At 42.7% G+C, this 13,039-nt stretch overlaps 1 protein-coding gene across 6 annotated transcripts in view; it reads right to left on the bottom strand.

Moving 5' to 3' along the window:
• MTHFD1L (methylenetetrahydrofolate dehydrogenase (NADP+ dependent) 1 like) overlaps window positions 1-13,039 on the bottom strand; it is a 236,051-nt gene that overhangs the window by 57,782 nt on the left and 165,230 nt on the right. For all 6 annotated transcript variants that reach the window (XM_030809836.1, XM_030809837.1, XM_030809838.1 and 3 more), the window contains 2 exons: window positions 8,820-8,927; window positions 6,308-6,460 (listed from right to left, as the gene is read on the bottom strand). In XM_030809836.1, the coding sequence (XP_030665696.1) occupies window positions 6,308-6,460; window positions 8,820-8,927 (261 nt within the window). The remainder of the gene's footprint in view (window positions 1-6,307; window positions 6,461-8,819; window positions 8,928-13,039) is intronic.

Raw genomic sequence — 13,039 nt, 5'->3', positions numbered from 1 at the left:
CTACTTGGGAGGCTGAGGCAGAAGTATCACTTGAACCTGGAAGGCGGAGGTTGCAGTGAGCCGAGATCATGCTACTGCACTCCAGCCTGGGCGACAGAGCAATACTCTGACTCAAAAAAAAAAAAAAAAAAAGAGAAAACACCGTGAGAAAAAAGAAGTCAATCACCCCCTCTCCAACCCCCAACACAGTAAGCAAGAAGGGCCCAGGAACAAATTAACAGGGAAAAACAATCTTGCATTTGCTTAGTGGAATCTGGGGTTCGCACACATTAGTCAGAGCTAGACAAATCATACTGAATACACTTCTTATGGAAACGTTCTAGCTCTTCTGGCCTTTCCTCGCTGTCCCAACTTTTGAGGTGCGAAAACACAGCAACACAGCCAGGACTGGCCAGGTGCTGGCACGGAGCCCGCTCCCACAGGCTGCGTGTGTGTTCTCACTCTCTTGCAACTGGCCTGAGTTAAGCATTCTCCCCAAGCACTTGCAGTTTATCATCGCCCTATTTGCTGTATTTTCATGTTATAAAAGTGATATATGCCCAATGTAGTAATTTGATCTATATGGAAAAAGAGAAGAAAAAAGCTACTCATAATCTCACTGTCTAATTTAAGGTTTTGGTGTTGTCTTTCTAGTCTTTTTCTATATGGAATATAATTTACTTCTCAATAATATTGTTCCATATACTTTGCTTACATATTAGTATTTTTGTCATGAAATTTATGCCAACTGATTAAACAGCCCTTGTAAATTATAGAAACTTAAAGACAATATCAAAACAATGTGACCACAAGACAAAGACCACCTACTACTAAATTATTTTTGGCATAAGATTATTTTTTGAGAAGTTTTATAAACTATTAGGTTTATTGAACTCTATAAACCATAATCTTTGAAAGAGTTTTGGAAGCATACCGTAACAGCGTAATTTGTAGTAGAATATAGGGTTGGAAAACCTTAAAAAACAACTTGCTTGTTTCTTCCCATATCAAAGATTTGTATTAGAAAAACTATTTCTTACAAAAAGATATACTAAGTGGTATTATGTTGGTCAAGAATCTTGTATTATTTCCTAGCTTTCAATAATATGTATAATATCATAAAAAAGAGCGAAGAATACATAAAATACATATGAAGCTTACTAGGAATGAAGAAAGTTATTTTAGGAGGGAAAAATTGGCTACCAGAAAGGATTATGGAAAACACTAGCAACGCATGAAAGAATGACCTTAAAGGTCTTAGATGTCCACGAGCTGGGAATGCTTGTGCTGGGTGCTTCAGTTACAACAGCATGGGGAAGTGAAATAGACTAGTGAAGCTGTTATGCCAGTTAATAGTATTTATTATCATTTGTGGTCACCAATGCCAATTAAAGCAATAATTAAATAGAACATGATGAAATAATTCAATGGTAGGAAAAAAAAATCTGGGCTATAAGTGAACATGGAAAGTAAAAGTAAATATTTAGAAAGTGAAATCTGGAGCAGAAAAAAGCTCCAGCATCTCACCATGGGGTCTTCCAAAGCCAGCAATGCTGGAGATGTTTATTGTTCAAGGATGGACTTGCTTGGTTTAGGATTCTCCAACTAGAGCCAGAGGGGAGCTTCTCTGCCTCCCTTGAGGACACAACAAGAGGGGCTTTCTGCCTTTGTTATAAAGCCCGCTGCATTCTGTGCCTTTTTGGTTTTATTTACTGGAGTTTATCATAAGGCCTGTGAGGGAAGGACTGAATCTTTCTCACAGCCATGGGGCTAATGGCCCTGCGTGCTGTAGGCATTTAATAATTCACTGAGTAAATGAATGAACCCTGCAGGAGAATGGGAGCCTTTCTGATCCTGAGGTCTCAGTTTGGACTATCTTTCTGGAGTGGATAGATGAATATGTATTTCAGCAGTACTCTAATAAGTGCACATTGGGTGACTAAGCAGAAGAGTGATTCATTTTGCTAGAATTTTCCCACCTGCAGGAGCCAGTCCCCTTGGTGTCCCCATTCCCTGTCCCCTCAGTCATCTCAGCAGGAAATTACTATCCTGTCTCCCACATGGGTGATGAATGTTCAAGGCATTTCAGCAGACTGTGGCAAGGCCCAGGATGGGGTCAAGTAAAAATAAATACCAGTCCTTATTAGGAGATCCTGGCCCCTCTGGTGCGTGTGTCCCACTACACATGCAGCTTCCTGCTCTGTCATAGAAAGCAGCCCTCTAGGGCCACCACCTCCAGTGAGAGTTTCCTGACCTCCAGGAACTTCTGTAGTCAGGCACCACTCCCTTCCTCACGCCCCACACCCAATTGTTCCAGGAGATTTCATCACTGTGCACTGACGCTCACTGCGACCCCGCGTGTGGCCACAGGAGGAACTCGGCTGAGGGCTGAGAAGACCAGATAATGACACAGAGGGCTCACTTCAGGAAACCCAGGGAGCTGCAGCGGCTCTCCAGGGCCATTTCATGCATTCATTTTCTAACAATCATAACTCAAAGAGTGACGTCAGGAGCGGACAGCCTGGTATCCAGGCATGAGCCATGGCAACAGATTCTGATTTTCCAGAACGGCTTTGGTCTTTACCTGGTGTTGGATATGGTGGCGTTAGCTGGAGTGGGAGGAGATTCATATTGTATATTTGTTTAGTGACTCCAAAGATTTTAAATTATATTGTGTTTTTAATTATTTTATTTCATTTTTTTAGAGACAGAGGTCTCACTCTATCTCCCAGGCTGGAGTGAAATGATGATCATAGCTCACTGTAGCCTCAAACTCCTGGGCTCAAGTAATCCTCCCATTTCAGCCTCCTGAGTAGCTGGGACTCCAGGTGCGTGCCATGACTCCTGGCTAATTTTTGTTTAAGTAGAGACGAAGTTTGGCTATGTTGCCCAGGCTGGTCTCTAACTCCTGGCCTGAAGCAATCCTTCTACCTTGGCTTCTAAAAGTGCTCGGATTATAAGTGTAAGCCACTGTGTGGGCCCTGGTTTTTATTTAATGGCTATTAAATGCTCAGAAGTGAATTAAGGTTTCAGTTAAATGCACAATTTTTATATCAAACTATTTTCTTCGCTAATTCACTTCTATCTGCATCTACCAGCTAATTCACTTCTATCTGCATCTACCAGCTGTAAACTACCTGAAGCAGAGAAAGCTTCCTTAGGTTGGGGCTTCCTATAGCCCTGAGCTGAGTGCCTTATGCAGCACTGGCCGAGTGAATGAATTTGTTGGGTGAACCACTGCGGGGTTTAGAGTCCGCAGAGGGTAGGACAGGACAGATTGTGATCGAGGCTAACCTTCTCAGCTACTCTACCATTTCATGCTCTATTTGGACACCTCCGTCACCCCTCACCTCCCCTGATGGTCCAGTCTCTCTGGGCCTGCACTGTCCAGCTGCCCTCTTATCCCTAAGCCAAGGCCTTCGCCAACTAAAGCTCAGGAGTAAAGTGGCCATCACTGAGGCCATTCTATGTATGTATGTATGTATGTATGTATGTATGTATGTATGTATGTATGTATTTAGAGATGGAGTCCTGCTCTGTCACCCAGGCTGGAGTGCAATGGTGCAATCTGGGCTTACTGCAACCTCTGCCTCCCGGGTTCAAGCGATTCTCCTGCCTCAGCCTCCTGAGTAGCTGGGATTATAGGTACCCGCCACCACGCCCGGCAAATTTTTGTATTTTTAGTAGAGATAGGGTTTCACCATTTTGGCCAGGCAGGTCTCGAACTCCTGACCTTGTGATCCGCCCGCCTCGGCCTCCCAAAGTGCTGGGATTACAGGCGTGAGCCACTGCGCCCGGCTGACTGAGGCCATTCTAAGGAATATAAAGCAAGCTCTTCAGTACCCATTTTTGTTAACTGAGGTATAATTAAATTATACTCAGGCCCAGCACAGTAGCACGAGCCTGTAGTCACAGCTACTTGGGAAGCTGAGGTGGGAGGATTGCTTGAGCCCAGGAGTTTGAGTCCAGCCTGGGCAACACAAGTGTATAGGTCTATGAGTCTGGAAGAATGTATATAGCCATGGAATCACTACCACGTCAAAACACAGGGTATTTCCATTATCCCAAAAAGTTCCCTCCTGCCCCTCTGCAGTCAAACGCTTCCCCTCCCCCAACTTCTGGCAACTGCTGATCTGAACTGTAGACCTGAAAATGTCATTCAGAACCCATTTCATCTGGACCCGTCTCCCTGTGTCAACATTGCCGCAAGCGGTGTCTGTGGGATTTTTCTGGATGTTCTCTGCCATGCCGCTGCTCCTTTCTTCCCACCTTCTGGAAGGCACCCCTGCCAGGAGTCGGCTGCGTTAAAGTGGGTGTTTCAGGGGTGTCTTTCTTCACTCTCTTCTCACTGATTTCCAGCTATCCCTGTGTCTCTTGTTTAACGACTACCTTCACCCATATCCTTAAACCCACCAGGGCGACCTTCCTGCCCCTTTCTTTGGAGCGCTGTGTCTGTATTTCCAGTGGAGACACAGACTGTTCCTTAGATCCTATTAACCCTCCGAGCTCTCTCTGTTCAAGCCAGGCTCATTTCTGGCTCTGCCAATCTGCCTTCTCCCGTGTCCTTTCCATGACCGATGGCATCACCAGCCAGAGTCACCAAGCTAGAATGGTCCCTTCCCCTGGCCCCCACAGTAGGAGGATACTTTTAGAGTAGGTCTGCAATTCACCGCCACTCTCCGTTATCTACTTCTGTGGCCAAAGTGTGGACCTTGATTGCCTGTGGCCCCAGCTGAATTAACCCACCTCTCTGGGCCTGGTTCTCTTTTCACTAAACATTCTCCACATTGCTGCCACAGCTATTTTTCTAAAATACACATCAGACCGCATTCTTCTCGTCCTTATTTAAAAACAAAAAAATCAAAAAACCAAAAAACCAAAAAACAAACCAACAAAAAAACCCACCCTACCGTGGTTCCCCAGTGTGTAGGGATCAGATTCAAGTTCCATGAGATGGTTTTCAAGATCCTTGGCCATGTGACCCTGTCCTGCTATCCCAATCCCATTCCCATTCCCATCCCCAGCCTCCCCACCTCATCCAACTCCAGCCACACTGGATCACCCTAGGAGAGGATGTCAAGTATTAGTACTTTGGTGCCTTTGAGTCAAAACTCACTGTTTTGCCAGTTCAGAGGTTGAGCTCTTTTTGAAGAATCCCCTCTTCTTCCACATCCCAGGTAAGTCCTACCCCAGGCATAATGAGCTGTTACCCGCCTGGGCTCTGAGGGCATTCAGAATACCAACACAATGCTCTCCAGACACCTCTGTGCTATTCAAACCCATGGGTCTCACACCTGCTCATCTTAAAATCTCTGTGCCTCACATGCAGGAAGAATTCAAAAAATGCTGATCGAAGAAACATTATGTCCAATATTAGATGAAGTATGTAAATATCAAGGCAAGAATCTGTACTTTTTGTCTATCTATTGCTTGTTTGCACAATAAAGCAACATGGTTTATTATCAAAAATTATTATAATGTATGCTGTTTAAGCTCAGATCACTTTGCACTAATGATGATGATAATGACGGGTTAGAATATTTTTTTCTTTGCTTGCCATGGGATCTGCCAGGTTGTAAGAATTCTTTTTTGTTCTAAACCAAATTCGGGAGCACTCCCAAAGACAAGAAGTCAAATTTAGGCCACTGATGGTACCAAAGGAAGGCTATCACGGTGTAGTTATACCAAATGAAGCTCATCTTCATGGATTTTAAGCACTCTGATAAGCTTTTATTTCTCTGTTCATCTCCTTTACCCCCATAGATAACACAAACTAACAGAATAATCATCCAATAGCAATGTGATCCCATCACAACAACATCAGAAATGAGAACTCATATGATTCAGTAATTTCCTAAGCCAGAACTTCCCACCTGACCTGCTGGGGAAGTGAGAGAGGGTGAGGACTGCTTTCCCCAGCCCTTGGGGTGACTGGGCAGATCCTGTCTGGTGTGAGCAGTCAACCCTACTGTGATTACATCATTTTGGGTGCCATGTGTGATAAAGATTGACAACCACTGTCCTAAGCCATTCTACCATTTAAAAAACAGACAGAATTCTCCCAAGTTATGTTCTTACTTGCCTTAGGAAGGAAATTAGTATTATGACTCTAAGGATCCTGAACACATGATGTAAAAAAAGAAAAACCCAAATCACAATGGCAAAGGTAGATGAGACACAGTGTTTAGAAAAATAGCTAAGACTGCACTATTAATTACTCCCAATTTTCCCTAATCCATGATTTTTAAAGAGCGGGTGGAGCATAACGATTTGAGGCACCACGGCAACACAGAATGGGGAAGGTTTTTGGAAAATGTGACTCACTCACCGTTCCGACCAAAGGGTAAATGAACCCAGCGCCTATGCTGGCCCGGACATCACTGATAGGTAAGATGAAGTCCCTTGGCACACCTTTTCTGTCAGGTTGGTGAGACAGAGAAAGGTGGGTCTTTGCCATGCAGATGGGCAAATTTCCAAAACCCTGTAAGAAAGGAAAGAAAATGTGTTCACTGATATAGATGTTAGTCTCCTGTGTTTTTCAATTTGCACTTTATACAGTCTCGGCAGCAATGGAATGCCGGCTCAGATCGAGGCACACGCAGGAGCTGCTTGTTACTACTTGTTCATTGAAGAAGCAAGAAGGTGAGGATAAAAACTCACCTCCATGTGATGACTGTTTAGCAGGTCAAGGGTGACTATTGTTTATTTTGGAGGCTCTCTTTAAGAGAAGGCAGTGTTATTTGCATGTTTGGGGAAAGCATGGCTGTTTTCAGGCAAAGCAGCAGCTGTAGAAACCACTTTCCAAGACTATTAATATCCGGGACCCAGCAAGGTAGTCTGGAGAAAGGCTCTGCGACGAGGCTCTTAGTCATGTTGTTCACTCATTCTGGAGTTGGTCAGGAAGCAAAGGGTTCCTTTGTGTTGGTTTATGAATCATGGCTATTTGATCTGCGATTACATTATAAGAACTAAGATGAGGTCACTATTTAAGCTTCTTGTTTTTAAGGACCAAAGTCTATGTCTGACCCAGAGTTCCAAAGGTGAAAGAGCAGGAAGTCACATGTGGTGTCTCACAAAAAGCACAGTGTCCTCGAAGCCTGGTTCTGGTTAAATGGCACATAGTGTTCCTTTAGAGGCTTTGCTAATTCATTGCAACCACATACTTGACACTAACTTAAAAAAAAAGAAACATAGAGATGGAAGTTTTGCTATGTTGCCCAGAGTGGTCTCAAACTCCTGGCTTCAACTGATCCTCTGCCTTGACCCCACAAAGTGCTGGGATTACAGGTGTGAGCACTGTGCCCGGTAGACACCACTTTTAAGGAATATTTCCTTGATAGAGATAAAGGGAATGAAATCTTTAGTCAAATTTTCATAAGACTTAGCCTAAAACTATTTGGAAGATCTTAGAGTCTTATCAACTCAGGGAGGACTTGGACTTGGGGCCATTTTCTTTTTGAAATCTCCACTCTTCTATACTGATAAGAATTTTGCTGAGTGACAATCACAACTGTCTTTCAGAAATGGTGCCAGAATTTTGAATTTCAGACATGGTTAAATATTGAAGTAATTTCTATGAACTAATACAGGTTTGCTAATGTAAAAATTTTGTCAGTAGGCATATTAAAAAGAAACAAAAACCAACCAATATGCCATATACTGTCACCAGATTACTTCATAAAAGAAATAACATTTTAACACTGAAAGGAGAAAAAACTTAATATTAGAATAAATGATCGTCTTAAATATCATTATTAAAAACTCACGGGAAAAAAACCCCAAACCAACCTCATGAGAATGACCTTATTTTACTTGGTTCATTGCACATGAATGAAAATTTCACCACAATGCCTGTGCACAGTGCAGCGCTTGGGAATCCTTTTTGTAAAGGATAAGTCAAGAACATACAGGGAAAATTCTAAGAATTTAGAACTTTGAGTTGCTGACTGTTCTACCAAACCTAGGAGAACAAATACCCTGGCTGGCAATGGCAGCATTTAACAAAATGTCAAATGGGTTTACAAAAAAGAATAAGCAGTTGGAGATTTTTTTTAAAGAAAAGCTCAATGCTACCCATCATGAAGCTCTTTAGCCAGCAGGCTCTTAAAGTGTCCTGACTTCTACCTATCTGATTACGCCAAAGTAGGAGGGACATTGAGGCATATGGTCCTTTTGGTGAAGGTGGCTGAGCCTCCTGTAATGGAGTTGACTGATCATGACTGTCACTGGACTAGATGGTGACGCATGCTGTCAGATCACAGCCACCTTCCCAGCTGTTTGCCTACTTGCCTTTGTCAGTGGCTACAGCTAGAAGATGATGGAGCCTTCAACCTCAGTGGACAAGCTCAGTAAAAAGCCAATGAACCACTTGCATAAGAAGAACAGCAAACATTCCCATCTTTATAGGCTGCACTCCTATCTGCCTACCCTGGCACCATGCTAGCATTTTTAAGGTAGTAAGAGGCCTGTAAGGAAGAGGAAGCATTGCAATTCATCTAAATCTGACTCCGCAGCTACACTCCAAAGGATAGTTTCAACGTTCTGGGCTGAGTGGGAGGGATGAAAGATCACACATCAACTACAAACAGGGATACCACTCATATCAGACACATTTATAGTCAAAGAAGTAAATGATGCATGGATCAGAGGATATATGCCTCACCATAAAGTTCTAAATATAGTCTACACTCTACCCGAGGGTATTACTGTCATCTTTGTTAACCATAAAACAGATTAAGCAAAGGTTAGCTGGTGAGACATGTACAAATCCTCAAGTCAAGCTGAGTATTCTGAGAACCTAAGGTGAATTTTTTCTTTTCCCCTAAAAGTACAACTTTTACCTGTTGAGTGTAACGATCTATTTTGGCTTGTGCCTCAGGAGAGAGTTCGATATCTTTGGCTCCATAGACAGCCTGGGCAATGGTCCTTATCTTGTCCACAATTGGAAGCTGGAGAAACACAAATTATAACAAAATTGTATAAGTTTAATCTGGTTAAAGATTTTTTAAAAAGTTTAGTGAGATTTTCTGTAATTGCTTAAAATTCCCTTATCAGGGTACTCCCTCAGCAACTGCAGGATTCCCAGCAAACCCTCTTTTTTCCTTTTAGCACCCTAAAGCACTGAAATTTTCAGTGTCAGAAATAGATTAGATGTCAACTAGCAAATAAGCCTTAGGTGTTCCGGCAATTTAGAGGCTGCTTATCTAGTTGTAACCATTTTTATCCATTGTAGCATTAAAAAAAATGTAGTTTACTATAATTTCTTTTTTTTTTTTAAGACAGTATCACTCTGCTGCGCAGTGGCACAATCTCAGCCCACTGCAACCTCAACCTCCCAAGCTCAAGTGATCATCCCATCTCAGCCTCCTGAGTAGCTGGGACTACATGGGTGCACCATGACTCCAAGCTAATTTTTTTTTTTTTTTTTTTGCATTTTTTGTAGAGACTGGGTTTCACCGTGTTGCCCAGGCTGGTCTTGAACTCCTGGGCTCAAGCAAACTGTCCACCTTGGCCTCCCAAAGTACTGGGATTACGGGCATGAGCCATCATGCCTGGCCTGTTTACTATAGTTTTCAAATAACCATATATGTCAGGACAGGAGTCTCCCAACGAAATTGTGAGTGCTGGTTTTTAAGTGGGTCTGAATACGGGTTCATAGTATTAAAAACAAGTATTTTTTCGTGAGCAGTAATGGATTGAGATTTTAACATAAATGCTGATGTGATCAAACACTATATTGGAAAATCAGAGATTGAACCTACTGTCACTTTAGCAAATTATGAGAAATCACGTGGCATGGAAGAAATGTGAGAAGACTAGATACAGGCAAATAAGTGTGTTGGAGGAAATGATTTCCATAATGTTAGACTGAAAACCAGGACACAGACTATTGGTAGCATATGGCAAGGGATTTTCAGAAACAAGAATGATTCATTAGGAAAATAATATTCCACAGATAAAGTAATTCTAAATTTAAGAAACACATTTGGCAAAATTATCTACAATCCTTCTGTGGGTAAAGATGCATATGTGGCCAGGTGCGGTGGCTCACAACTGTAATCCCAGCACTTTGGGAGGCTGAGGTGGGCGGATCACTTGAGGTCAGGTGTTCAAGATCAGCGTGGCCAACATGGTGAAACCCCATCTCTGCTAAAAGTACAAAAATCAGCTGGATGTGGCAGCTAACGTCTGTAATCCCAGCTATTCAGGAGGCTGAGGCAGGAGAATCACTTGACCCTGGGAGGTGGAGGATGCAGCGAGCCAAGATCACGCCACTGCACTTCAAGCCTGGGTGACAGAGCAAGACTCTGTCTCAAAAAGAAAAAAAAAGCATACGCATGATGCAATTAGTAGATTTACTGTTTGGTGAACAACTGCTGAACCAAATGCTGAGGGAACAGATGTCAACCAAGGGGCAGAAGTCTCCCATGGTGTGCCTCAAGGACTTCGCTTGGCAACAGCAAGTGTCACATTTGTATGAAATACTATTGATAAAAGAGTTACCCAAGAGAAAATAAATAAAAGCTAGCACTCTTCCCCTCCCAACCCTGATAGAACCCAAAACTGCTTTAAAACGTGTTTTTTCATTACTACAGTTTTTATTACTGTAGAGGTGTTCTGTGGTCTGGAACTTAAATATTGAATATTCTAACAAATAAAAAGAAATGAAGGTGCAAGCCTTATAACCTTTCACTGAGGGACATAAAAAGAGTCTGAGTCAATGGAGGAAAAATAGTTTGCTCATGGATGAGGAGACTTAATACCAGACAGATGTCACTTCTCTGAAACTTACTCAGTTCAATGCAAGTCCAATAAAAATCCCAAGCTCATTTTTGGTTACCTGGCCAATTAGTTCTAAAACTTACAATAAAGGGTTGATGTGGTTTGGATTGTGGTCCCCTCCAAATCTCATGGTGAAATGTAATCCTCAATGTTGGAGGTGGGGCCCGGTGGGAGGTGTTTGGATCATGGGGGCGGATCCCTCATGAATGGCTTGGTGCTGTCCTCATGATAATGAGTGAGTTCTCACTCTGAGTTCTCAGGAGGTCTGCTTGTTGGCACCTCCCACCCCATCTCTTGCTCCCACTCTTGCCATGTGATGCACTGGCTCCCCCTTCACCTTCTGCCCTGAGTGGAAGCTTCCTGAGGCCCTCACCAGAAGCCCAGCAGATGTTGGTGCCATGCTTGTACAGCCTTCAGAACCATGAGCCAAAATAAACTACTTTTCTTTATCCATTAACCAGTCTCAGGGATTCCTTTATAGCAACTCGAGAGTGAACTAACACGGGGTAATGGCATAGTCAGATAACTTTAAAAATAAAACAAAACCAAAAGAACAAAGAAAGAGGACTTTTCTACTAGCTATCAATCATACCACAAAACTATGCTAATAAATTCCATGGGTACTGGCACAAGTATAGACCAATTAATCAATGGAAAAGAAGAAAGAACCCACAAAGACACCTCAGCATGTGCAGGATAGTATATAACAGAGGGGACACAAATCAACAGAGAAAGGCTGACTACCATCTGACTTTTGGCTGGAGAGAAATAAAATTAGATTCCTACCACATACTAGGCCTCCAAATAAACCCAATATGGAACAAAGGCGTAAACTTGAAAATTATAACTCAAAATATTGGAAGAAAACAGTGGGAACTCTATTATCCTGAAGTAGAGAAGGATTTCTTAAATGAGGTAACAACAGAATAACCCATAAAGGAAATGATATATAGATTTCACTACAGCAAAATTTAAAACTTGTTTTAAGAAGACATTATAAATAAGGTAAAAAAATAAGAGACAGACTGGAAGATACATGCAAATATTTATAAAGTCAAAAGATTAGTAATCTTCAAAGACCAATCTTTGTTAAAACCCTCTGAGCTTTCTAACATCTATCCCAAAGGCCACCTCCTCCATGAAGCCTTCATGGATGACCCTTGGGCACATGTGAGCATCCTCTTTTTTGGCATCTAGATGCCCTTGGGGCGCTCCTACCTGCGGCTCCTGACTGTGGGTGGCTGCCAGCAAAAGCTCATGCAATCTTGGGGTGTGTGAATGGAGCCCGAGTGTGTGAACAGTTGCACAGACTTGGCAGCACCACACTGACACTGAAATCTCTTGGAAGGCCATGCCATACGAAAAATCGAAAGGAGGGCAGAGTGTGAACCAAGGGACAAACGTTAGAAGGAAAAGTCGTTTTGAGTGCAGTGTTTAAGCAAGAACTATAATAACCAGAGCTCTCTCACTTAGCAGTGACCTGTCCTAGCCTGGAGGGTTCTGTGTAAGCTGAATATGGTGCCAGTAATGTTGTACAAAGAGTTACTGCCTGAGTGCAAAGCTGAGGCTGGGTTAGAGAAAGAAATTTAAGAGTAACTTTTTTTAATATTTATTTTTGGTAGAGATGAGGTCTCACCATGTTGCCCAGGCTGGTCTCAAACTCCTGGTCTCAAGCAATTTTCCTGCATTGACCTACCAGGTTGCTGCGATTACAGGCGTGCCCTGCACGGGCAACTTCTAATGTAAAAGATTCAATGTTCGTATTAGCTGAAGAATAAAGAATGGCTGATAAACTCTTTGAGGCTCAGGACCATCTCTTATTTACCTAGAGGCAAGATATGATACAGCCCCTGGAATATATACAAGGCCCTCAATATACAGTTGAACAAATGAATATTTCTATATTTCCTGTTGACTAAGCTTGGGTTCCCTGTGGTTCGATAGTCACATAAGATGATAAGAAAATTCAGGTGTTGATGTGCTGCAGGTAACAGCGGAGAAGACTTTTTCCACGAATCTTAGATCATGAGCAGCCTATGTTGCTGGGCACTCAAGTGCTTGCTCCCAACACTGTACTGAAACTAACGCAAGCTCCTCTGCTGGTCAACCAATGCCTCGCAAGGAGCAACCTTTTTTAAGAAATAAAAGTTGGTAGGATGCTGGAAGATACTTCTTGCAGGAAAGAAGCCGCAGGGCAAGCCCAAGGACCATGCTTTGTCAGAAGTCAGCTCTCAGAAGGGTGTGTTCCCCGGGCAGTAGAACAGTGGTTCTAGGAAGC

Source organism: Nomascus leucogenys, chromosome 3 (genome assembly GCF_006542625.1).
Source record: "Nomascus leucogenys isolate Asia chromosome 3, Asia_NLE_v1, whole genome shotgun sequence".
Classification (NCBI taxonomy): domain Eukaryota; kingdom Metazoa; phylum Chordata; class Mammalia; order Primates; family Hylobatidae; genus Nomascus; species Nomascus leucogenys.
This window is presented reverse-complemented; position numbering and strand designations above follow the sequence as displayed.